Source organism: Pyrus communis, chromosome 13, assembly GCF_041283825.1.
Source record: "Pyrus communis isolate YQ-2024b chromosome 13, ASM4128382v1, whole genome shotgun sequence".
NCBI classification, from domain to species: domain Eukaryota; kingdom Viridiplantae; phylum Streptophyta; class Magnoliopsida; order Rosales; family Rosaceae; genus Pyrus; species Pyrus communis.
The window spans coordinates 18935394-18963393 of NC_142577.1; the positions used below are offsets into that span (position 1 = coordinate 18935394).

At 37.1% G+C, this 28000-nt stretch overlaps 2 protein-coding genes across 2 annotated transcripts; both read right to left on the reverse strand.

The window, feature by feature from the left end:
• Nucleotides 1-1899: 1899 nt before the first annotated feature.
• Nucleotides 1900-4681, reverse strand: LOC137737637 (uncharacterized). Its single transcript, XM_068477177.2, has 8 exons — nucleotides 4358-4681; nucleotides 4145-4269; nucleotides 3778-3882; nucleotides 3562-3654; nucleotides 3044-3118; nucleotides 2791-2853; nucleotides 2372-2481; nucleotides 1900-2199 (listed from the first exon to the last, which is right to left on the reverse strand). Exons 1-8 carry the CDS (start codon nucleotides 4611-4613, stop codon nucleotides 2172-2174), a joined length of 855 nt encoding a protein of 284 aa, XP_068333278.2. The 5' UTR covers nucleotides 4614-4681; the 3' UTR covers nucleotides 1900-2171.
• A 1336-nt stretch (nucleotides 4682-6017) lies between these two features.
• LOC137736923 (uncharacterized) lies at nucleotides 6018-14510 on the reverse strand. Its single transcript, XM_068476242.2, has 8 exons — nucleotides 11632-14510; nucleotides 10695-10827; nucleotides 10489-10577; nucleotides 9007-9230; nucleotides 8589-8675; nucleotides 8234-8333; nucleotides 7882-8092; nucleotides 6018-7783 (listed from the first exon to the last, which is right to left on the reverse strand). Exons 1-8 carry the CDS (start codon nucleotides 13795-13797, stop codon nucleotides 6942-6944), a joined length of 3852 nt encoding a protein of 1283 aa, XP_068332343.2. The 5' UTR covers nucleotides 13798-14510; the 3' UTR covers nucleotides 6018-6941.
• Nucleotides 14511-28000: the final 13490 nt, after the last annotated feature.

The window sequence follows — 28000 nt, forward strand, 5'->3', positions numbered from 1 at the left end:
AGATTGTAGGATTTAATGTGGGCCATCAGATCATATTCCATATGGCATCTTATATTAGATTGTAGTGAGTCATAGCTCATGACAAGTGTTAGCATCTTACATGATGACTTAAGAATGGATGGTTGTGATTGTTTTTGTAATAATGAGGGAGAGTGAGTTTGTTACTCCTCCAACGGTCATATAATCCTTCCGAGCATCTTGCTCGAGAGAGTAGAATCCAATGAGCATTCTTAGACCTTGAAGCTTCCATGACTCTTTAATCTTTCTCTCTCTGCACATTTTCAATTTCATATACACAGTTCCATTGAATCAATTCAACCCAGAAATCAAACACTATCACTATGAAGCTCGTGTGATTTTTTTTTCTTTTTTTTTGGGAAAAAGCTCGTGTGAATATTTTGAGTTAGGTTTTGCAATAGGCTCAATATATAGGCAGAGAATGTTTATGCAGCAATTCTCCTTCAACTCTGTAGCACTCCGCTTTCTAAGAAAAACTCCAATGCAGAAGTCAATGTCTGTAAATCATCAATATCATCCATTTTTCACATATATTAGCCCTGAAAGAATCTACAAACACAAGAAAAGGATCAAATAAGCCGTGTTTTTTTGCAGTTTTGGTTGATATTCGCTGCTTCAAAACAAAAGGAAACTTTGCAGGATGATACATTTTGTATACATGCCACTGATGATTCATGATAACAAACACCAGCATCTTTCGTTCTGATTTTGTTTAATTTTGGAGTTTGTTCAAATTTGGTGCCAGTAGATGTTATGTCGGGTGGCCATAGGTTGATTGAAAAAGAATTGACACCAGCATGTTTCGTTTTGATTTTGTTTAATTTTGGAGTTTGTTCAAATTTGGTGCCGGTAGATGTTATGTCGGGTGGTGAAAGGTTGATTGAAAAAGAATTGAAGTAACCTTGCAAACCAGGATATAACTGATTATATTGATGGGAAGCACTTGTTACAGTCGCTGTAAGCATCTCTTGCATGAACTACAAGAAGTGCAAGATACCTCAGCATGGACATGCTACGCTGCCAGCCCTGGCTTAATGGAACAGTAGCCCTTGTCCGCATCGGCGTTGGATCGATCGTTTTTTCTTGTTCTTGGTAGGTTTGAATTAAAATTGGTTTGTTCTTGGTAAATTGTTGGTAACTGCTCTTTCCTTCAATGAAGACCATACATAGACTGGTCTTTCTAATGTTTATGCTTACTCTTCCTCTCATTTTCTTTTGTTTGTTGTTCTATTCCTAATTTGGATGGAGAATTTGAGTTCCTAAATTCATAGCATGTTACAAGCAAATCACGTGACTTAAGTTTATGGAATATTGGTTGGATAGAATAGCTTCAAATCTTATAATAGAAGGTAATTGTCAGTTTTAAACGAGTATATTTTTTCGAAAATCATAATTTATACACTTATTTTCACTCAAATAACAATTTGATGACTAAATCGGCAAGTACTCTTTAATGTTGAAAGAAATTTGTTGATGAAGTGGTTAAAGCTTAATATTGTATACCCCTACATTTGTGGGTTAGTGTTCAAACAAATATTCATGCCTGTGTGCGTTGCGGAGGGTCAAGAAATTTGTCACATAAATAAAAAAATTTACTAAAAATTTTAATACGATATATTTGAGCAAAAAAAGAAAAAAAGAAAACGTAATCTTGTTTATTCTCTCCTCATAATGAAATTAAAGCAATATTAGAAAAGAAATACATTTATTTTCAACAATACAACAAAGTGTGCTTACATAAATGAACTTGCCCCACTAATAAAACTGTTAGGCTTAAAGAAAAACCAGATACGTTTAAATGAGCTACAACTAATTGTGACATGCCTAGTACGGTTGCCTGTAGGCTGCAGTCGGAATACTGATCTGTTAACATCAGCTATATCCATAGAAAACAAATCATCCATCATTTCCTTATTTGTTATGCTTCTCATTTCCCTTTACATTTTCATAGAAAACAAATGGATGGTTATTCCATAAACTCTTTTAACAAATCAAAAGCCTTGGTTTTGTTCCGACATTGAATCAACAACACGGAAAAGTTTATTGCGATTATAATGTTACATATACAACAATGATCTGCCATGTAGACAGAGACCAACAACGGCATCCATCCCCTCATCGTATGCTTCAAGGAAGTGAAGAAATATGAAGCATCAAGCGCGCGACAAGACGCCTTTCGAACTGCGCATAATTGACTCCATAAAGTGAAGATTGAGTTTCACATACCAAAAGAGTAAACACAACATTGACCAAAATGGTTGATTAACCAAAGGGCAGTTAAAAAAATTCATGGACTAAACCATCCATTCAAAGACTATGATTCATTTTCAATTGAGATAAGTTCATTTAAAACCTTGGCACGGTCCCCAGGCGACGTGGGTCAGATTCTGTTGCTTGTCTGAGAGCCCTTGCAAATGCTTTGAAGGTTGCCTCAACGATATGGTGAGAATTTCTTCCAGCAAGCTGTGCCCAAAAAAGAAGAGAACTGTCAGAAACAAGAAACTGGAGCTATTTGAAAACCATTACACCCTGCTAGTTCATGAATCAATAAAATCATAAATGGTGTAGTTACTGACATGTATAGAATTAGAATTATAAAAAATCAATAAATTAACATTAAATAACATGTCCGTTTCATACTGCAGTCTACACAAAAATGAATTGAAATTCATGCACAACGAGAGATGGCAATCAGTCATTGAAGTTTACTACTAGTCTGTGAACACACAATATTTTGATGATTCAAGATTTTTAGGAAGCTCTGTATGTTACCTGCCGGATGTGGAGTGTCATACCAGAAGTATTCACCAAAGACTGGAAAAAATGTTCCACCAGCTATGAAAAGGACAGTTCAAACAACAATTAGTAAATTGGAACACCTAGTATCTTCCAAAAGTAAATAGAAAGAAAAGTTCTCATGTAGCTCCCTACAGTAACATATATTAAACCAATATCTCCAGCAATACTTTACAGATGGATAACATATGCAGCAGGAATTTGAAGCCCAGGTTTTCGAGTAAAATACCTGAGTGTCATACGTGCCGACCCTCTCTGTTGGTATTTGGAGATCATAACTCAGATGTGGTCGTCCAGATAAATCCTGAATACAACCTCCAGTTAAGCAAATACTTCTTACTTTTTGGAGTAAACAAGGACAGCTGAACCTTAAGTAAATAACACAGTATATGACCACTGGACAACTATCCCTCTTAAATAAATAGCACTCCGATACTAGTGCTAACTGGTGCAAAAGTCACCTCTTTTATTTGAAATTAAATTATCATGATCAAACACAACCCTTAGGATAAGCTTTACTCAGTTTCGTCATATAATAAATCTTATCTGGATAAACCAAAATCTCTAGAGGGATCATTTATGGGCTATGAAGCCATGAGTTTATGATTTTGTAATGCATAAGTTACTTTGAAATTAATTTGTCCTCAAGCATTCAAATGAATCCAAAAGTTCATCTTAAGATTTTAACACATTGCAATTGGCAAATATTACTAAATAATCTTAAAGAAATGATGGCACAGAACATACCAGTGAGACATGTATGAGTGCTTCATCAAGTGGCGCAGAGAAGTCACCAAACCTGTAGATTCCTTTTCTATCGCCAAGTGCTTGAAGCAAAGCCTGCACACCAAGAAAAATTAGCTTAATCAGCTGCCTACTCTGAGACAGAGAGGAATCCAAAAAGTGAAGCTGGAAGACAATAGATTCCAAGGGAAACATCAAGATGCCTGCTTTCTACCATACCGTTCCTATAGCAAGAGCAACATCTTCATTTGTGTGATGATCATCAATGTGAATGTCACCAGTAGCCTTTACATGCACATCCAGCAACCCATGCGAAGCGAGTTGCTGAAATAAACAAATAAACGCAACAATTGGGCAATGCACCGTACACAAAATCACAAGAAACAAAAACATTAAGCACCAAACTTTCTTCTGTAAACAGACAGGAAATATAGTCTACTTAAGACTAATACTGGGTTTCGGATATCTGAAAATACTTTTTCTACTAACAAAATAAAATCCATAACACTATCAATATCAATGCCTTCTACCAAAGATTGAATTTTGAGCTACAATTTCAAAGAGCTAAGAGAAAAAGGTTACTGACATCCAACATATGATCAAGAAACGGAATCCCAGTACTGGAATCAGCGATTCCAGTGCCGTCCAGGTTGATCTTGACCGAAACATTGGTCTCCTTAGTCACCCTCTTGACCTCCCCAATTCGAGCCCCTGCAAAAATTGCACCAACAATTAGGAACTCCATTTAATTTTAAAACCCAGTTCAGCGATTGGGATTAGTATTAGGGTTAAGGTTTACCTGAGCTAATTGGGATAGGGGAATCGGTCATAGTGGAGCCGTTGTTTTCGGCCAGGGAGGCGCGCGGCGGAGCTCTTCTCTGAGAGTCCGTGGCTTTGAGCTTCAAGAGCTGGTTTGATTTTAATGAAGAAAGTAATGGGCGGTGAGACGGCGGAGTGGGTGTGAGATTCGGACGAGAAACCGAGAAGCTCACCAGCGGTTTTAGTAGCGGAGGTGAAGGGGTTGGAATGGGTGGCGCCGAGAGTGATAGCTCCATTTTGTGAGACCGAGATCACTCTTTTTTGTTGGGAGACATTTTGAAGTGTAAATAAATGTATTGAAGCAGGAAAATATATATATATATATATATTTCTATTAATTAATGAAATTTCCTTGTCGACCAAAAGAATGTGAAAATACTACTTAATCTTCTATCACAAGAAAAAAAAAAAAAAAAAAAAACCTTCCACTCACGTTCTCTCTCTCTCCTTCCCTCTCTCCTTCTCATTTTCTAAAAAAAATGTGTTCATACACACAAAGTGTAAGCAAATGCTAATATATATAAGATAAAGAAAATAGACGCGGTTTAATGGTAAGTTCATGCTTATGTGATTCTATCTCCATGGCCAATAGTGATTTTAGACTTTAAGAACTTGTTTGAAAGTACTTAGCTAAAAGTATTTATGGTGAAAGACTGAAAGTACTTTTGGAACTTATTCTTAGTTGCCAAAGAATCTTGGAAAAACATTTGACATAACTGTTGCTTCTTCCAGAAAACACTTCAAGTGCTTTTGGAATCTAAAGTCATTTTCTCTAAAAACGTTTCCAGACATTTTAAAATCACTTCCAAACGAGTCTATAATCTTAACAAAAAAACATATTTGCTAATACTCATTAAAAGTGCTTTCGGATTCTCCAAAAGCACTTTTTAGGTCATTAAAACACACTTGAATTCAGTAAAAAAACTAGTTCGTTTGGATTGATTTTATAACGAAGACATGTTCATAACTGTTATTTTAATTTTTTTTATTTTATCGAACATAATCATAATACAATCCATATATGATGTATGTATTACACTTCAAGTTCAAAGTTCAAACCATATCACAGGGCATAATGTTTTTCCACCTCGAAATCATGACTGCAACTCCCACAACTCTGAACCTTCGCCTAGTCAAAACTTACACTTGTTTCACATCTCTGGGCCTTCTGTTAATTAAACTGCACCGCTCCTCTTCTTCAACCTCGGCCCTTTGATATCTCCGCGAACGCCTAAGCTGGCGGTGAAGGACCCGATAGAGGTAAGGGACTACGCCGGTGTATAAGTCCTTTGCTTCCCTCTGCATTCCTAACTCTACTCAAATCTGAATAGGGAAATAGTGTTTCATTCAATTGCTTGCTTGTAACCATTTTATATGAGCTCAACTCAAGGCAGAGGGACATTCATGCACGCACGTCCCTTCCCCTGTATAAATAATGGACAACGAGCCGGCTGCTTGCCTGTTGGTTTGCAGCAGACTTTCTAATTATATATATCGACACAGCCGGATGAGCGAACCACACATCAAGCAACTGATCACAAGTGGGGTCCTGCAGTGCATCAACAGCTGATAGCCGCCCTTGAGAGCACGGCGGCCGTTGCTAGCGCAACTCCGAATTAAATTGCAAAAGATGACAGAAGTAACAAAGAGAGCTCATATAATATTCCACAACATGCCTAACAAAGCAGGTAGTTTGAGGTACAATGTAGACCCAGTTTGACAACAAACATTAAAACCGCCTTGACTAATACAAGAGAAACTACATAAACAAAACTTGAACAGTTTAAAGAAATAGAAATAACCATATTCACAGAAAAGATCGTATCATCCTAAGAGCAATGAAATTTTTTCGTCCAATAACTCTACATATCCGATGAGTTCATCAGACATTTCATGGAAATGCACGGGAACAACTCCTTTCGATAGCAGATCACCTTTCTCCTCTTCAATCAAATTTTGAAAGAGAAGCTCATCTCAGCTAAGAAGCTGACAATACAGAAACTCGGTGCTTCCAAACAACTGGCAATCATAACAGCGGCTGAGGTGTGTTGTCAATGCTGCACCGGTACTAGGAACAAAGGTTAAACTGACATGACAGAATCTGCTGAGTAATCTTCTGAAACCACCTACGCCACATCATGAGCTGACATCGGAGGAAGCCCAAACCTCTCACTTCAAGCAGATCCAGAGGTACACACAATGAAGCAGCATCAGTATATTACAGGACATTTAAGGTGGCGTTTGACAGCAGCACCTTCAATTGACTTAATTGTACATGATACCATCCTAGATGCAACAACGCACATCTTGAAACTTCCAAGGATAAAAAATAATCTTGAAGTCCACTTAAAAGTTGAACTAGAACCTTAAAACCATACTAAAACAAGGCAAAGGGCTATCAAATTCCTTGTAGTTGTAATCAATTCTGCTTATTCACACAATCCAAGTCAGGGCATCGCCTTTACCTCCAATGCCCTGCAAAATTGTGAACATATGAGAGATTCCCGCATTGAGAGATATTTGTGGATAGGCATACAGGACTCAGCAAAGATTTCTTAGATATATCAAACAGAACCAGATTCAGCGTTCCCCGAATCAGCCTTGGAACCATCACTAGATGCTTGAGGAATGCTCTTTTCACACCACCTTGCATCAGATGCGACTTCTGAAGCCACATACGATTTGTTTTTTGCCTCACAATCAAGTTGAATATTCAAATCACAATTATTGGGCAAGGAACTCTCATTAGTACCACAGAAACTGGAATCTTGATTTCCATTAACTTCCTCAGCAGGGTTCTCGGCGAAAGTTTCTCCAGAAGAAGGAATAGGCTGAAGACAGGAAGCATCAACATTCTCTTCATGGGAATCATCCAGCACTGGTTCATCTTCTATTGCCGGAGCCTCACCAGGACCCTGAGAGGTAGATTGCATTTTATCTTCGACAGGAGAATCCAGCGCCGGCTCATCTTCTTCTGCCGGAGCCTCACCAGGGCCGCAAGAGGTAGACTGAGTTTTATCTTCAACAGGAGAATCCAGCACTGGCTTATCTCCTGTTGCTGTCTCATGGGTTGTATCAATAGGGCATTCCTTGTCCAAAGTAGATCCAGGTAATTCGGCCCCAAAAAGAGAGTCAGAAGATACACTCCTCTCAGTGGAATCTAAATTTTTAAGTTCATCAGAACCATCTAAAGAACCACTCATCACAGGAGTATCATTTAAGGAGACACCGAGACATCGAGAACCAGAAACCATAGCAGTACCTTCATCAAATGTTTCATTTATGTGAGGCAAACTGGTTTCATCAGATCCACGAGGATCAATACTAGCAGGTGAACCACTATCTGATTTGCTTCCACTCCCATGCTTTATTAAATCTTTGCCTTTGCATTCTAATTGCTTTAAGCCTGTTGCAAGGGAAAATACAGGGAAAAGGAAAATTGATGTCAGAGAGCAGGCTAATATTGTGATTAAGGAAGAGCAAAATACAAGTTTAAAAGAAAACCTGGGTCTGCTGTCACGTTCCCCTCATTGCCTTGATCCACTAGCAACTTCTGTAGCATGTCTATACCAGGGAATACTAGCATATTCATTGACCTCATTTCTTGCTTGAATGATTCCTCAACAGGAATAAAACCAAAAACTTCTGTCCATGTATGCATGAGTTCAGCAATTGCAGGGATAACCAATTTCTCAACCTTGAGAGAGCACAGAGCCTTCAAAATAGAGAGAACAAAACCAATCAAAAGCCATTTACAAAACACAGCAGGTAAGACCACAACCGAGAGCCGGAATCATTTTGAATATTATTTTTGGGAAAGTAAAATTACAGAAAGAGCATGGCTCACATAGCTTACCGATTCAATGGCACAAAAAAGCCGACGGCACATCCCTTGTCGCCTATATATGTGGCGAGTTCCTATGTATGGCATCTCTGCTAACTTTGTACCATGAAACCTAACCAGAAGCAGAGTAGATATTTTATAAGAATTTGTTTTCATGATAAACCGAAAAGCTAACCATAGATTGCCATAGCCAATTTGGGGTCATATAACCCATGGCCCATGACTCTTTGGAGAAACTGAAAGAAAAGATGAACTGGGCCAATCCAATAATCAATAGAAGTAAAAAAGCAAACACGCAGCCCAAGAAAATGAAAAAATGAATATTTTACAACTAAGATATAAAAAGCTATCAAATATGAGAATATACCTGATTGATGCAGCAGAAATTATTTCATCGCCTCTCTCTAAAATAGCAGTGTAGAAGCCACTGTAGTTCAGCCGATTGAAGTTTGATCTAAGAAGAAAATGGGCCAAAACAATTCATTAGCCAAATATCCAACAGCTTATCGTATACGCAAAAAAAATCATCTAAACAGCGTACTTGTACCGAGTTTGCAATTTTTAATTAATCTTGGAAAGCCAGCACTTTACTATTTGTAAATGTAACACAACACAAGATACACAGACATTTATCTTGTATTTCAAAAACTAAAGACCCCCACCTTCAACCCGGTGTGTCAAGGTCCAGGAAAGATAACCAGGTCTTATTTACGAAAATTACATAGTTGAAAAGCAAACTTTATCAACTGTCAACTAAATCAACAACAATGGAGATCAGCACTTACCCACAATTATAAAGAACATTATGAATTAAATTGATGCCGCTCCTCCTGTCAACAATAGGCAAAAAGCATTCATCCATAACAGTCAAAGCAACAGCAAGCTTAGAATTGCATTCGATCCTCTGCGGGAACCCTTCATCTTCATCAGTTCTATGAACAAGTGTCCATGAAAATCCTGCTTCTAGTTCATGTTTGACCCCAAGATACTTCTTCAAATTCTCAAAGAGCTAAAGAAAAACAAAATTAAAGTTAAACAGTGAATTAAAAAGAGAACAAAAGTTACAAGAGGTTGCATGGGAAGAAAAATGTCATTAGTACATCAATCTAAAACATATGAGATTTTGTTAAGGAAAAAGGTCATAACAGGAAAATAATAACACAATTATTTCACAAACGATTTACCAACATTTACAGTTTTATAACACTTCATAACTTGACATTTAGGTATTGATAAAAAAAAAATTAACACTTTGCTTAATTTAAAAAATGCCTTCATGACTGACGAGGATGAAAATGTCAATATCCATGGAAATACTGATCATTCATATCTGCAGAAATATTGACATTGATGGAAACATCGGCAACAAAAACAAGGAGAAATTTCTTTAAAATATGAAAGTTGTGAATAAACTTTAAGATCGATGAAGCATCAATTTCGCGGTAATCAAATCCCCAGTTATTGAAAAGCAAGAACATTTCAAATCTAACACACGGTAACCAGACATCAAGAAACATTCATTTTCTTCCTCTCTGTTTTCTACTTTAGTACTTATTCTTCCTCTACTTCTGTTCACACTGGACGTGGTAGTTGGGTTTCTAGGGGCAAACCAAAAGCTACCTTTGATCCTTCTACAGCTTCGGCTGATGGAAATATCATTGACATTTCCACCAAAAAATCCGTCTTCCTCACATCTTTGAGCCCGAAATCAAACTAAGATTATACATGTTCCATTGGAATTTGGACAGAACTTTAGGGATCAACCCCTCAAACCCCTGAAATCCCGATATATCAATTTTGTCATCCTTGGTGGACGACATTTTGTCTCGTGACTTGATGTTTGCATAGAGGTTATATTTTTAGGTTATATTTTACATCAATTCAATCCTCAAGAGTAGAACTGTGGCTGCTATAGAGATGAAAAGGAATCTCTCTAGGGCAATTAATGCTGGCCAGGGATAAATGGGAAATGGTTTGGCCAATGGCAATGACAATAACAAAGAGTAATAATGCTTGATATTTTTCAAGGCGACAAACCACATGTATTGTGGTCAACTACCTATTATGTGACAGACCTACATATATGGGAAGGCGTGTGATAACTGAAACAAAATATGGCCGGAAATTATTAGAAATTTAGGTATTACCCCCAACTGGACATTATTAGTTTATAATTTCATATCTAAGAACTTCGATACTTACAGTCAGACCTCATGTGCATACATATCAAGTAAATAAAATTTCTGAAACCACAAATGAAGTGATACCTCTCTGCATTTCTGCCCACAGAATGAAGAGTCTAAACTAGGAGGATCAGCAGGACTACCATCCATCTCCTGACAGCATGATATGTGACCTGCAAAAGCAGAAAATCATATTTCAAGCAGTGCATCTGAAAGCAGTGAAAAGAAATAAAAAAACCATATGTGCAGATGCCAAGAATTTCAAAAGCAAGGAAACAAATGATGAGTACATTTTTTCCCACAGAGGCAGCAAGTGAGCAGTGCATCAACAGTTGTATCATCCTCTTCAACAACATTCTCATTTGCTAACCCACAAAATTTGCATGTACAATTTGGGCAGTGCCAATCACCTGGAGGAAGCATCTGCAATGAGAAAAAAAAGTATTAATACCTAATCATGAGTGTACAGTCAGAATGAAATTATTTTGCAAGTTCACAAAACTTAAAAGGAAAAAAAATTTGACAAATACTAACACTGTCTTAGCTTGCATTTTAGAGTAAACTGGATCAAATTTGTATCCACAACTTTCAGAGCCAAAACACATCTAAACAAGATTTTCCTTTCCAAAATTTACATGCAATATCTTTGAATTGATGATATGGTACTTTGAACAACTAAAATTACAACTGAAACACAAAAGCTCAACCATAACAGCAAAGTGGTTTAAGCATGACTGCAAAAAGGCAGTCTCCCTCACCAAACATATATGAGTTACAATCCTGATAAAGAGCATCAGAAGTGTTTGGAGTGTTTGGAGCTAACTCAGATCATTCAACCTCTCTCTCCATTGATCCATAAAATTCAAGTATTATGCTACCCGTGTCTTCCCCCCAAAAAAATAAAGAAAGGTACCTGTGTCAAGACTTACGAAGAATGATTTCCCATGCCACAAAAAGACACAACAAATGCCACAATGCATATACAAAATTAAAGATGTTACTACAGCCTTCATCAAAATAAAAATAAAAAGAAAAAGATGTTACTACAATCTCTAAACCTTTTCTTTCAAAAGTAAACCTCACTTCACCGGACTTCATAGGTAGAAGGGAAAAATTAACCCAATGACCCAAAATATATGACAAAAGAAGATGATTGTAGAAAATGGACTGTTGAAAATATACAGCGCCAACATATGCTGCACTCTGCAGAAAAATAACGCGACATACCCGTATATTCAAGCAGCTCTGATGAAATGTTGATGGACAGCTATCGCAACAGATCAAATCCCCGCCATCCCCACAGATGCCACAAGTATCATCATCTGGATCGTCACCGTCGACTTCTACGGAGTGGAAGCCAATGCGTTCAGTAACCTTTTGTCTATTCCATGCATCTAATTGACACTGCAGAAGGGAAACGCCAGAGTCCAAACATATATTTTGAAATGGCTGGCGCAACTTGCTTCCTGCATGAATCTCAAATTTTGAAGTTGTGAGGATTTTACTACAGCAACCGCAGTGAATTCCATCTCTTGTAATCCACCCCTCCAGCATCACTTTAGTCCTTCGGCGATTCATATACTGCACCTTTTGGCTCAATTGAACAGTTCCTGAGTCAATCAGCCAGGAAAGCAACGTTCGTTTCCCAGTATATGGAACAAAGCCATCACTTTCCGAGTTGACCCCATAATTAGAACCACGAACCAACAAAGTGCACCTTCCAAGCTTTCTACTTTTCCTTTCATGTGGCATATGCGAACTTGATCCTGAAGACGGTTTTTCAATACTTTCGTGTGGATGATTTGAGTTAACATTGGCCAAACCATTTTCACTCATTTTCCCCTTGAACGACTTACCACCCTGCTTTAAGTAGGTGCTTAGTTTCTCCTCATAACTAACACTATCCATGCTCTCTGGATCACGCTTGATACTTGCAGATCTTTTCATACGGACTCCTCTCACATTTTCACCCTCAGCATCAGCCCTTTGCTTCCTTTTCATTTCTTTCTCAATCTTCTTTCGAGTTTTCCTTGTTAATTGGCTGAGTACATCATCAGTTATAGGTTGAACCCCACTAGGTTTAGCCTCATTTTCCTCCTCATTCAATTGCTTTTGAAGCGCATCATAAGCCTTAATGATGGACCAGTAAGCTGTACCTGCTGGGTTAATGTACACAGCATCTAGATAGTCTCTGTTCCTTCTAGGCCTATAATCTATTGTCCAGCCTGCACTCAGAAGCATCTCTCGTATTCGTTCACGTAGTTTTTGCTTTTCCGTGCCACTACCACGTTTAACTTTACCTTCTTTGATTCTGGATGGAGGAGTCTTTTCACATGAAGGAGCACCTTCATCTTTGCAAACCACCCTCTTCACAGGTTTAGAGGCTTCCACACTCTTTGGTCCTAGTTTCAATGATGTATCACTATCCTCTGAATCCCAGTCCGAGCCCTTACTGTTCAAAGAAGGCAATGATTTTCGCACATTCGGATGGTTTTTCACTGTCCTAACCACTGAAACTGGTTTCTCAATAAGCTTTGGTTCAGAGTAAAATGGAGGGATAATAGCACTTTTCGCAATATTGTCACTCAGAGCCTTTCTATTTTCTTCAGATTTGCGAAAATTATAGTTCTCCAGTGGCCCACCTGCATTCTTTTTCTTCTTCACCATGACCTTCAAAACACCATTTTTACCCTGCAGCCTAATGGATTCCTCTGATTGACCTGTGAACTTGTCTCTCAATAAGGGTAGCTGAGCTCCATCCCTATTCATCTCAAACCTACCCCTGTCAGTATGATCTCGGTTCAAGCTAGTCGTCCTGTCAAAGTACAAATTCTTCCTCTTGTCAACTACATGTCTTCTTGAACCACTTTCAAATTCCCTCTTAATGCCACTTAGTGGCACAGGAATCGCTCCTGAAAACCTTCTCCCCCCAAACTCACCCACCCCATCATTAAACCGTTTCCTTCTCGAAATCTCTGCATCATACTCATCGAATTCGTACACCTCCAACTTACTTCTCTTTCCACCACTCTCATCCAAATAACCTTTACCAATCATGCCATCCTCGCTACGCCTAACCGGATCAAATCTCTCCCGCTTTTGACTAAATTCACTATCTTCAGCAATGCCCTTATCTACAGCTCTTAAACCATTGGAAACCCGTATAGTTTCAGGTTCCACCTTTCTACGAGGAGGTATCTCATCACTAGACCCCGAATCGCTCAAGACCAACCTCGACCTCTTCTTGTCCTTGGGTTCAAAAACCTTCCGAGCACTCGAAGAACCAACAGCACCACTCAACCCCTCGGGTTTCTTCCTCACAATTAAACAACCAGAAGAATTTTTCTTCACCAAAACCCCAGAAGGGCCAACAGATCTCACACCTTCGTCCATCTACATCAACCGCCCGAAACCAAAAAACCCTAATTTTTCAAAACCCCGCCCTTCAATTCATCCCAAACCAAGCAAAATCCGACACAGAAACCCTAATTCTCTCACAGCAAAAATCCCCTAATCAAAACCCACCAGATCTGTACCAAAATATCCTAAATGCTTATACTTTAATCTCACAAATCCCAAAAACGACACCGTCCAATTGAAAGGGCAAAGGAAGATTTCACAAAAATCTTACCTCGCCGGAGAGTATGGAACTCCGCCGATTGAAGACGTCCGATCGCCGTCGCAATTCTTCGAATCAGAGAGGGAGGGGAAGGTTCAGACGGAGAGAGAGAAAGGGGGAGAGAGAGAGAGAGAGAGAGAGAAGGGGCTGGGTTTGGATTGTAAATATATGCAATTGCCACTTTGTAAATTACAAAATCACAGCCCTTCTTCCCTGTATTTATTTTATATTTCCATTTTTTCTCCTTTTATTTTTTCCCCTTTTTTCTGCAGATTTTGCATTTATGCGTTTACACTAATTTTCCCAGATTTCCCTCCAAATCTTCACACGAATGTGGGGCGCGACTGCATGAACGGTGCATGATGCGTCCACGTCGGATGAATCTACAGCTTCTGTTGGTCGGGCACATGACGTGGCGGGATTGGAGTGGGAGCGGGACACGGGATCGGAAGCTGTTTTTACAGTTTGATTCCTACTTTATGTTGTTTGTTTTGGATTCTCGTATGGAGTTCACGTATTTGTTAGGTTTATCAGCCTCGTTTTTTCACCTGGGAACTAAAATACGATGTCGACCAATGTCGTATATCTTGTTTAGACAGAGAAACACAAGTAAAACTTTAACCGGCGTTCCACGCGCGAAAGACAGAGGGTGTGAGCGCGTGGGGGAGAGTGCATAGGCAATTGGGGTCTTCTGCTATTGGATAAAAATTTAAAAAGGTTTTCTAACCAAAACGATACCTAAGATTTGCATAATACATCACTTTGGTCCCTGAGATTATTCATCATCCATTATTTTGGTCATTCCATTAAAATCTCTGTTAAGTGGTCCCGGAGCTCATACCGAATACTAAGATTTTTGGATAGAAATTTGGGCAATTTTCAAAGTTTTGTAACTCAATCGTTTCTTAACCAAATTCGACCTATAATATATCAAAATGAAGATAGAAAAATGTTGAACAAAATTATACCTATTTAGAAGCCCAATAGTTGCCAGAGATAGCCGGAAAATAGCATGAAAGGTGACTAGTCCGCGGAAAACGGGAAAACTCACCCGAAACTAGGTAAACTTTATACGTTCATAACTTCTTCAATACTGAACAAAATCGAGTGATTCAAACATGAAAATTATACTTCTCGACGAGACGAAGAGAATGGTACATTTCTTGATGGCTAATTTGTCGTGGTTTGGCCGAAAAAATAGTCTAAAAGATGACTGGTCCGTGAGAAAATTGGAAAACTTGCCAGAAACTGGGTAAATTTTAAACGTTCATAACTTCTTCAATACTCAACGAAATCGAGTGATTCAAAAAAGAAAATCACGGCGAGTTTTCCAGTTTTCACATGGACCAGTCATCTTCCAGGTTATTTTCCAGTCATCCCCGGCAACCATTGGGCTTCCAAATAGGTGTAATCTTGTTCAACACTTTCCTATCTTCATTTTGATATATTATGGGTCGAATTTGGTTAAGAAACGATTGAGTTACGAAGTTTTAAAAATTACCCAAACTTCCGGCCAAAAATCTCAGTTTTCGGTATGAGCTCTGAGACCAATTAACGGAGTTTTTAACAGAAGGACCAAAATAATGGATGGTGGACAATCTCAGGGACCATTTCTATTGATTTTCAATCTCAGATACCAAAGTGATATGTTAGGTTGAAATCCATTTTATTTTTTCTATATTTTTAAACATTTTTTTTATAATTTTTTTATTGAATTAATTAATATGGACCATTGGATTTCAAAAAGGTTGAAATCCAACATGTCACATCTCGGTTCGGGTCCCCACCACATCTTGGACTCGACTCCACCGTAGAACAATATTGTTCACTTTGGGCCCCTACCACACCCTTACGGTTTTGTTTATGGGAACTCATACGAGAACTTCTTAGTGGGTCACCCATCCTGGGAATACTCTCACCCGAACTCGCTTAACGTCGGAGTTCCAATGAAACCTGAAGTTAGTGAGCTCCCAAAATGCCTCGTGCTAGATAGAGATAGGAATATACATATAAGGCTTACATGATTCATTCCCCTGGTCGATGTGGGATGTTACCCAACAACCCAAAAGTGGACACGTGGCCAATGGTAACTTCATCTAACATTTTCAATTTTTTTTTTAATCTGGAACACGCTCCCACACGCGCGTGTTTCCCACGCGCTAGCCGCAAAAGAATTTCCCTTACATGGCTGACGTCATGTGGCCCGGTTTCTTACTCAGTCCATTTTGTGTTAGGCTCAAAGCTGGCCTCCACTTTGGGCCAACTAATTGGATGGGGGTAGAGTGGATTTTTGGGGGGCTAGGGGAAAAATGGGCTATTGCCCAGCTCATTTGTTAGGGGTGGATTTGCTCTGATGAAGTGAGATAAAGGTTTAAAAGTTAAAAAATAGTCTAATTTGTATAGAAATTCATCTCCAACCGATGGCTGGCTATAATTCTATAGAGCTCACTAGGCCATTATTTAGTGAAATGGGCATCAAGCCGGCCAAATGTAGCCCCTCTCTTAGCCTCTTTTTTGGGGCCCAGCTCCTCAGTTTCAATAATTGATTTAAATTCAACGGCTACATTTGAAAACATCAAATGGTAGTTTAATTACGTTAACCCATAAAATTTAAAGTATAAACTTAAAACTAATAAATTATTAAGAGGCTATGTTTAGCCCCTTCGGTTGGAGATGGTATATGAGTATGGTCTGGTAGTATTCATTTTAAAATAATTTTTTACAGGGTTAGTGGTATTCCTCTTCACTTGGAAGTGAGAGGTTTTAGGTTCAATCTCGTGAATAGTGAATTCGATATTAAATGAGGCTACCCATTGTGTAGCTTAGCCAAACTCTTCTCCCTTCAATGTAAAAATATCAATGTACTAAAAGAAAAAAAAAAAAATTTTACAGGTATAAAATTTTGCATGAGATTATGTTTAGCCTTGTCGGTGAGATAACCTAAGCTTCTCACAGTTTTGTTCTAGACCTTGTTTAGGTAAAAGAACTAAGGCCTCGTTTGGCAGCTCGAACTGTGTTGACTATTTCAGTCAGATATGATAAATAGTCGTCGGATAGTACTGAGTAAATTAGTCGGGCGTTTAGTGTTGTGTCGGATTAATTTGTCCATCGAATAATACGTCGGACTATAATAATTTTAAAAAAAATACATAATAATTGTTGTTAAAATGAAAAAAAAGGAGAAAAACAGAAGAAAAAAAAAAGTAATTAAACATCATTGAGACAAAATTAAAAAAGAAAATTTAGAAAAAAGAAAAAAAAGAAAGGTGAAAAACCCTGGAGTTTTCCCGGCTTGTCTTCCTTTCTTCACCATCTTGCCCACACTTCAAATTCCACCCTCCCATACGAACCCACTTCCTTATTTTTTCAATCACCCAAAACCCACATCGATTCACCAACCAAAACAACTACTAATTAAATTGAAGATCCAAATTGATGAAGAAAAGAAATCAATTTGTGGCATGGTCCAAGTTAACCGAAGCCGTCAGAGCTGGATCCAACACTGTTGGTGGCGGAAGATGACTGAGTTGCCTGTTGTTGTTGACGATCAATCGGGCTTCTTGATCTTAACTACCTCTTCGTCCATGTCTTCATGCTTTGACGTCGACGATTGAAACGTGACGGAACAGGAAGCGGCAACCGATTGCAGAGGAGTGGCTGTCGGCATTAAGAACTCGTCAAGGAACTTCTGGTGAAGATGGAGCGGATTCGCCAAGGAGCAGATCTGTGAAACCGAAGAGGGGAAGCGATTGTGATTTTGTTTAGCACCCCCGACTAATAATACCAAGCTTTTGGGTTGTATTAATTGTCCGGTGTCAGCCGTACTAAATTTGGTGGATGTATAATTAAGCGGGTGCTTATTTAGTACGAGAGTGCACCAAACAACTGCTACCGTATTATTAATCATATCTGATGCTTAATACGACGTGCTAAACGAGGTTTAAGAAGTTGCAGGCTTTTTTTTTAGTTGGTGATTGATTGGCATCATAAAGGTTTTTATTTATTTATTTATTTATTTATTTTTGAGTTTTGCACTCTCTCAAATTTTTTATTTTTTATTTTTTACGTCTTAACAGTTGAAATCTGACTAAATCTCAACCTTTTTTATTTTATTTTTAATCAACTGGAACACCGAGGTCATGGATCATAATCATTCACGTTTCATCCAAGCTTGATTTTCATATTTTAGATTATTTTTCAAGTCTAGTTTTGCCATCGTATTGTATGAGGATGAGGATGATTCATATTGGAAACTCTTCTAAAAATGAAAGAGATGTACTAATAACCTACGAATGCATATCAAAATCCTTCCAAATAAACTCTATTTAAATGATAGCTATTCTCCTCTTTGTATTTCTATATATAAATAATAAAAAATAGCCGTACTCGTCATGACTAGTACTCACTGAATTATTAGCCTTGTGATGTAATGATTTGAACCCATGCTACGCTTTTTTGTTTTGGTTCACATGTGTTAGTGATAGAAGGAAAAATGCATGGGAAAAAAGAGAAGTGAAGAGTGAATAAAGGATGGTGAGAGAGATGAGAAGAAATGTACAAGAAAATGCGCACAAAAAATAAAAAAACCAAATACAACTTTAAGTTTCACTTTCAAGATTTTGTTTTCAAATTTTCATGTTTATTATCTTCTCTCGCTCATCACTCTTCTTAATCTCTCATTTCTCTCAGATACTTTCATTTATCTAAACACAAAAATTAAAAATTAAAACTAAAAGCTAAAAATAAAATGGTTACCAAACAGATGCTCAACTAATAAGGGTGTTTTGGGGTTGAGTGCGTAGGTATAGCTAAAAGGTAATGTCGTACACACACATCTTTTAACCTCTCATGCACCCCTTATTATTTTTTGCTATTTGATCTTCTTCAATTCTTTCGATTTGATGGTCGAATATTGAAAAGAGTGCTTGAAAGATAAAAAAAAATGATGTGTAGATAGCACTACCACCCTAGTTAAAACTTCCCTTTATTATAGACCATCCTCATGAGACGTTTTTGCTGCACTATTTTAGGGCTCACTACAACTCAAATTTTTTTTTTTTGAACAAACGATGTGGGCAAGCTTCACAATTGGCTACAACTCGATTTTAGTTTTACTCAATTTTTCTCATACAGTTGAGTATTATCTTTTAAAAATTGTTCAAATCAGCTCATTAAATTTCTTCGAATTCTTGAGCACACATCCAATCAATATTTACTATAATTTTTTGCTGTCCTAACTCCGATTTCCACTTGACTAAACTGAAGGCTGACTATATCAAAATTAGGCCACCAACTCCAACTTGGAAGTTGAAAAATTTGGCTTGATAGTGCCAGTTTCTGGTAAATTTACTAGTAGTTGATGTAGCTTAGCTTCCCTTATGCTGGCCACCACTATCAACGCCTCGTCTGCCTTCCAAACACCAAATAAGTGAAACAAAAAACCTGTTGTGGAGATTTGAAAAGAAATATCTAAGGCCACGTTTTTTTTTTTTGGTCAAACTATAGATTTGTTAAATTAGATGTTAAATTAGGGAGCTAACAAGGTTTAAACCCACACTGTTGTGCAATGACAACACTATTCTCTACCACTGTGATAGAGGGCCACTTGCATATCTAAGGCCACGTTTGTTTGGTGGAAACTACGATATGGAATAAGAGAAATAAATTCTCATAATAATTCGGCAAGCAAGCCTGTATTATTTGGTGTGAACCTGAAAGCGGTTAACAACTCATGAGAGAGCATTTTGTATTCCTTACCCAAAGTAGTTAAGAGCATTTATCCCATACATTGGAGCCCTTAGTTCGATTCCCCCTCCTCCAATAGCTTGTCTTATATAAAACAACAGAAATATGTGCAGGCAACTTATCAACTATGAAAAACATGGTATACAAGATCGCAAACTACACCAAAGGGTTGAGAAGAATTTTGGTCACATTAGGAATGGTTTATGATCTCTTATTCACAAGTTCAAATCACTTATTGCTTGCCTTATCGAGAGCTTAAACATTTTGGAGTACAGAGAGGAGAAGAGCATTTCGATTCAAGTTAGTACAATTTCTACATTTGGTTTACAATTTTATATAGTTTGAATGTGATTCAGTTACTTGAATAGATTGCGGAACTATGAATTTAGTTATGGATTACACATAGATCATGATGCATTGCCAGTGGAAACAGTATCCTAAATTGAGCAATATAATTAAATCTTTAGTATTTTTTTTCATAGATTAATTGTCAAAATACTAATGAAAACAAAAAAAATGCTCGTGGTCATACATTTGTTCAAATACTGAACACTTGTATCCTCAAGAACATAAATCGGAGGGAAGAAATAGTAGAGAACAGACAGATATATCGCTCGAATGTTGCTTAGCTCCAGGTTTTTTAGTCTGCCATAGTCGGTTGAGACTATTGTCAGCATGTCCCTAACAAAGAGGACAAAATATCAGACACAGACCTAATGGACTCTCAATGTGCAAATGTCTTCAAAGTATAACTTGAAATGTATATACAGACTAAATAAACACATAAAATTGACACATAATGATCAAGTGAAATTCTACGGTGGGAACTAGGAGTTTGAATTGATGCCATGTTCTTGGTGGCTTTTCATCTCTCAAAGCCATGTTTTAATTACACGCCTGGAAACTATAATATTGGTATTAAGTATTTATTCTACCAGTGTATTGTAATCTCTCTATTTAAAGGACTTGATATGTATGTTTAAGGGAGACTTGAATGGATTAAAATTTATTGCTTTGTGCAACTGAAGAGAGCATTTTTCTTCTTCTCAAATCAAGCATTTGGCTTGGTCGTGTGAACAAATCCATGATTAATAACTTCGAGCGAGATCCGTTGCTTTTGGTTGAGTGATTTCCAAGTCATCTATCCCTCGTCTTTCCATAACCCCTTGGTTTGTCCAACATCCAAGACAAACTTGAAGATTCAGAAATTAGGGAAGAAAAAGACGGTACCTTTGGTAAAACCGTAGCAGTAACGGCGGAGCGGATGAGATTGAGAGGAGGAGGAGGCGACTCTGGCTGAAGACCGAGAGAGAAACGAAAGGATTTCTTTCTGCTGTTCGCGCCTTTTTTTTTAATTTTATTTTATTCCCTTTTTTTTTTTTTTTTACCACAGTATCTAGTCAAGGCCCAAATGCCTCGTACCCAGGAAACTAACCGGCCCAATCCATCTGTAAAGGAACATATTGGATCAGAACTCAGAAGCCCAATATACTTCTACCGAAATCAGAAAAAGCTTAATTCCTTCAAAAGGAGAAAGAAGTCGATGTAAGGGGAACATATCCAATTGTACACCTTTACAAGGTTCCGATCATTAGAACTCTCCTAAAAAATAGTGGTTAGTTAGTACCTTATTATCGTTCAAAAAAAGAGTTAGCACCTTATTAATTACCATTTGGTATTTACCATATAGGCACTCTTCCAAGAGAAAACTTGGCTTTTCAAGGATTAAGAAGAACTCTTCTTAAAACACCTCGTGGTCTATTCACAGCATTTCATGTTTATGATCAGAAATGTTCATATTATAAATTACTATTTAAACATCATCTCCAAAAAAATCAATTAAAACTAAGATTGTTTAGTCATTAAACTGTTTAAAATTAGATGAACAGATTTAGTAAAAGCATTACGAATCTTCTATCTATATACCACAATTAATTAACTAAATGATCTTGGCTTAATTTATTTTTTATTTTTTACAGATATGGTCTTTACAAAGTAGTTATAATATGAACAATTCTAATCATAAGCACAAAATTCTATACATAGGGCACAAAATATTTTGGGAAGAACTTCTCCTTATCGTTAAAAGGAGCCAAACTCTCCTCCTCCTTCCGTCCTATTAAGATATAAGCCGGTGAGGTCCCCGTGTTTTGTTTTAAAATAACAGAGAGGCAATTGCAATAAAATAGGGGCTAAATACAAAGAGTTTGGATGAGCACATCAACCCCAAATATAGTAGGGTTCATGCCCTAAACATTAACAATAATAATAAACACGAAGGCATAAATAATGAGGAAAAATTAACATAATATCGGTGCCTGTGGGAGTGGAGCACTATATCCCCATATCCCATTCGTGTGCCAAATAGTGTTACAATTTTTTCCATTCTTATTTTGAGTAAACATCTTGACCACCGACAAAAAAGGTTGGTATTAGGTTATAAGGTAAGTGGTAGGAATGATTAATTTTTACCATTTGGCTGTATAAATGATCATTTTTTAGTAATGACGATGTATTGATCATATATATTGACGACATAACGATAACATACACAAACCTAATTATTATACAACCAAATATCAAAAAGTAATCACTCCTCTTAATATTCTGGAAAGTTCTTTACCCGCATAACAAAGAGATTTTAGACTTGACTAAAGAGATTTTAGAGATGCCGCTTCCAATTGGTGAGGACAATGACATGTTTATTTGGAAAGCTTCTACGTTTGGAGTCTTTTCGTTTTCTGATGGCTATGAAATTATTCGTCATCGATTTCATGTTAAGAGTTGGGCTTCCATTATTTGGCGTCCTTTCATTCCACCTCGCTACTCTATTTTAATTTGGAATATTCTTTTCAAAAAACTCCCAATGGAGGATTAACTTCAGCGATGGGGCATTCCACAGATTCCAATATGTCAACTATGCTACAAGAATTCTAAATCTATTGAACACTTATTTTTAAGTTGTGAATTTGCACAATGTTCTAGGTGTTGGCTAGCTACCCAATTTGGCACAATTCTTCCACTTATGGGTTCCTTCGCATATTTATGGTTTGCTTTTGTGTCAAAGTAGTTTTCTCCACAACTTTGCAATATCTGGCTAACTTCAAGGGTTTTCTTGCTAATGGCTGTTTGAAAGATGCGTAACAAAGTGAAGTTTGAAAGTAAGCCCCCTTTTCACGCCTTTGCCATTCTATTTTGGCCTGGATTAGACATGTTGGAGTTTTCACCTTTGGTCAGGTACGAGGTATTTTGGATAAGTAACTTTTAGTCTGTCTTGGAATTTTGGTTCAGTTTTGTAAAGCTCCTTCTATAGTCCATGTTCTTTGGCATCCCCTCCATCTTCTTGGGTCAAAGTGAATACTAATGGACCTTGTTAAAGGTAACCCAGGTCATGCGACTTGTGGTGGGGTTTTCCGAGATTCTGTAGGTTATTTTCTTGGTGGTTTCTCCCTAAGCTTTGGGCATCGTACTTCTTTTTATGAGAAGTTCATGCTGTCATCCTTACTATAGAGTTAGCTCACGCGCGGAGATGGAAAAATTTATGGCTGGAAAGTGACTTCCAGCATGATATCTTGTTTTGCTTCTGGATTTTTCTCTCCTCCTTCTCACTCCAGACACGTTGGAAAAAAATTGTATTTTTCAATGGCAGAACATGGTATTCTATTGCTCTCATACATTTCGAGAATGGAATGCAGTTGTTGACAAATTAGCCAATTTAGGGCTTCTCTCGTCTTCACTTATTTGGCATGCCTCTCCTCCTAATGAGATTCTTCATATTCTGCACTCAGATTTTTTGGGCATGCCACCCTACAGGTTTCTCCCATTCTTGAGGTGTGATTTTCATTTTTACCTAATCTTTTTGGATTTTCCTTTTCATTTTGCAGTTTGTGTTGTAGGTTCTTACCTTTTAGTTTTATATAGGGGTTTGGGTTCCACCCAATCTTTTTCTTGTATTTTCTTTTTCAAGATAGGTAAGGTCTATGTGTAAGGTTTTCTTTGGTGAGCAAGATCAAACACCAAGTCATGCAATAACACAAGTAATATGAACTACATATGAAGTAAGACTTAATTAGGGTTGTAACTGGATAACAACCATTTGGAGGGAAAATATAAGAAAGTAATTTGAAATCAGAATGATGCGGTTATGGTTTCTCTAACAATTGATTGTAACTGCTCACTTAATGGGAGGAAGCAGTTGCAATGCTGATATATATATATATATATATATATATATATATGTATACATATATGCTTGGTCCCTCTTCTAGGTGGTCTGTCCTTGTTCCATATAGATTGGTTTGTCCCATTGAAAACTAGAGAACTCTAATGTGATTGCAAGAGAAAAGAAGGCTAATCATTCTTCCAGTAATTAACTTTTCAAGTGCTGAAGATGGTTGCGAATTCAGGTGAGGTTTGTGAACCTTGTATACGAGAGATTAGGGTTGATGTATGTTCATTTAATGTCCATGCATAGCATAGGTTTACTAAGTATAAACATGCAAGGGTCTGATGGTATTGATCTCTAAAAGGCCAACATGTGGTATCAGAGTCGGTCCCTTCAAATCTAATTATTATTATATATATATATATATATATGTATATATAAATGTATGATGATGATGATGAACTTTCCGCTGTTGTGAAAATCTGCAATAACTTGCATTGCAGCAAATGATATACCAGTATCATAAATATATGTGTTGAATTTTGAGTACTGATATCATGTAATATACTTAACTCTTACACCAAAGTGTTTGAATAAGTATAAAGATTATATGCATTCATAAAGAGTACTACAAATAGCAGTTCATAATATTATCAAGTTAAGAAATTTCCAAAGAAATTTATTTATTGGGATTGTTATGAATTGATGTATATTGAGTGATGAAATTAAGTGCTTGTGTGATACTTCTTGCCTAAAGGTGTAGTATTACATAAGATTATGTCCTTTATACTTGGCTATGCAATGAAGTTGAAATTCATATGCTTTATAGACAGTTTCTTTCCCAAAGGTGTAACTGGGTTCATAGTTTAAGTGTGACAAGACAATTAAGACTAGTTCTTGTTTACAATACTTATGAATTTTCAATCCAAATGTCTCATGATGCAGGGTTAAATATGCTTAACCTTGTTAACATTGAGAAGTTGAATGGTAACAACTTCAACACTTGGAAGTAACAAATTGAAATGAACTTAGGAATGCTCGAGTTCAACATCACGTTCAAGACTCCTCAACCAACAACTTTAGTTGGTGGAAGCACTGCTCAAGAAAGGGAACACTTTGGGCTGGTTTGGTATTGCTGTACTTTGAAAAAAAGCTGCTTCTGCTGTGCTGTGAGAATAAGTAGCTATGAAATAAAGCAGCAGAGTGTTTGGTAAACTTTTTTGTAAAAGTGCTTTTGAAAAAAAAAAAAGCAGTATTAGAGTGTTTAGTAAACTTTTATGTAAAACAGATGTGAAAAAAAGCTGGTTTTTCAAAGCTGGGTTTTGCAACTTCTTGTTTTTGACTTTTTTTCATCCAAAATTGTGAAAAAAAGCTGAAGCTGAGTGTTTACCAAACACAAAAACAGCTCCCAGCTCTTTTTGATAGCAGCTTTTTTCAGAATCACCTCAGTACCAAACCAGGTCTTTGCCAAATGGGAAAGAGCCAATCATATGTCTCTTCTCATTATGCAGAATGTAATGGAAGAACACATCAGAGGTGGTATATCTAGTTGTGACTTAGCCAAAGACTATATGGTTAGGATTGAGGAAAAGTTTAAGAAGTCTGACAAGGCAGAAATGGGTGCATCACTTTCTGCACTTATCAACAGCAAGCATGATGGGCCAAGTAGTGTACGTGAGCATTTGTTGAAGATGGTGAATATTTCCAACAAACCGAATGCAATGGAAATTGGTATCACTGATCAATTTCTGGTGCATATGGCTTTATACTATTTATCAGGAAAGTATGACCAGATCAAGGTCAACTACAACACTTAGAAGGAAACATGGAGTATTAACGAACTCATTACCATATGTTGTCAAGAGAAATAGAGGTTGAAGAAGTCCAAAGCTGAAAGAATGGAACCGGCTAATCTTGTCAATACTGGCAAAGGCAAAGGGAAAATGATTGTGGGGAACAAAAATGATAATTATAAGGGCAACAAAGCCTCTAAATCTTGAACCACTCCAAATGCTGCAATTGGTCCCAAGAAACAAATCAAAGTTTCAGGTGTATCTCTCAAAATTGTTGGAGCCTTTATCTTACTTGGTTTACAGGTTCAAAAACTCATTTTAAAAAGTGTTATCACTGTCAATCCATTAAACATTTAAGGAAGAATTGCCCAAATTTTAAAGCATGGTTAATCAGGAAAAGTATGACTGTTTTTGATGTTTTTGTTATTGTGGAATCAAATATGGTTTTTGTACTTCAAAACTCTTGGTGGTTTGACACTAGATGTTCCATCCATATAACGAATTCTTTGTAGGGATTTCAAAGCCATAAGGAGACAAGTATAAAGTCCTATAATGTTTATGTTGGGAATGTAAATAAAGTCATGGTTGAAGCAGTTAGTACTGTCATGTTGAAATTGTCATCTGGTTATATTTTAGCATTAAACAATGTATTTTATGTACCTTCACTTAGAAGGAATTCGTTTTCAGTGATTCAATTTGTTAAAAATGGTTTCTCTTGTATTGGAGATTCCAATCAAATGAAATTTTATCTTAAGTACCAGTTTGACAGTGCTATTGGCTATGCTTTCCCAAATGGTGACCTTTGGCAAATTAAATGTTCATATTATCATGATTGTTTCAATATAGTGCATTCTACACCAAAGAGAATGCTCACTAATGATACATCTTCCATGCTTTGGCATCGAAGATTGGGGTATATCTCCAAAGACAGAATGTTGAGACTTAAGAAGGATGGTATGTTGTCAAATGTTAACCTTGATGACTTCAAGGATTGCATAGATTGCTTTAAGGGCAAAACCACTAATTTAACCAACAAGAACAAAGCTAAAAGAAGCAGTGATATCTTGGAGATCATTCACACATATGTGTGTGGTCCATTTCCAATAAAAAGAATATGTGGACACTCTTACTTCCTTCTCTTTATTGATGACTTTTCAAGATATACTTGTTTTTTATCTCTGAAAAATCTCAAACTTTAAACTGTTTTAAAATTTTCAAAGTTGAGGTTGAAAAACAATTGAATAAGCAAATCAAAATAGTGGGATCCGATGGTGGAGGTGAATTCTTTGGGAGATACACAAAACAAGGGCAACTTAAGAGACCATTTGCATTGTATTTGCAGTAAAAGGGTATAGTGGCTCAATATACAACCCCGAGTACACCATCATAGAATAGAGTAACTGAGATAAGAAATAGAACTCTTAAAGACATGGTGAGGAGCATGTTTTCATATGCACATCTTCCAAAATTTTTATGAGGTGAAGCCATCAAAACAACCAATTACATACTCAATAGAATGCCAACCAAAGCTGCTAGTTTCACACCTTTTGAAGCTTGGACAGGAAGGAAACCTAGTTTTTGCGCATTGTGAAGCCATGCTTTACAATCCAAATGAAAGAAAATTGGATTTGAAGACAACAACTTGTTACTTTGTTGGTTATGCTGAAAGATCCAAGGGATTTCGATTTTATTGCCCACAATCTCACAATCTCACACTAGACTTGCAGAGACCCACAATGCAAAGTTTATTGAAGATGACAGTTGTGATGAAGTTAGCTCCAAGTATTCGAATAATTTTGAGGAAGAAAATGAGTTTGCATGTACCAATTTGCCTTTTGAAAATCATGTTTCAATGTTAAAATTGCCAGTTCCCATGTTAACTCCATCTATTGACACTTTGACTGCACACATTCATTTTCCTGCATCTATTGTATCAGTGAGTAATATTTAGCCCTCTTTACCCTTATCACAACCATTTCTTGATACTAATGATACAAATATTGAGGGGCCTAGTGCTAGTACTACATTAGTTTCATTTTAGCCTTCATAATCAGTAACCAGTGCTCAAACTTTGCAATCCACAAGAAAGTCTTCTAGACAAAGAAGGCCAGCAATATCAGTGATTCAGATGATCCAATCACTTATCAAGAGGCATTGACAGGTACTCATGTTTCTTTTTGGCTTGTAGCAATGGTTGATGAATTAAATTCTATGTCAAGTAATAACATATGGAGTTTAGTGGAACCAACACCAGAAACTAAGGCTATAGGCTGC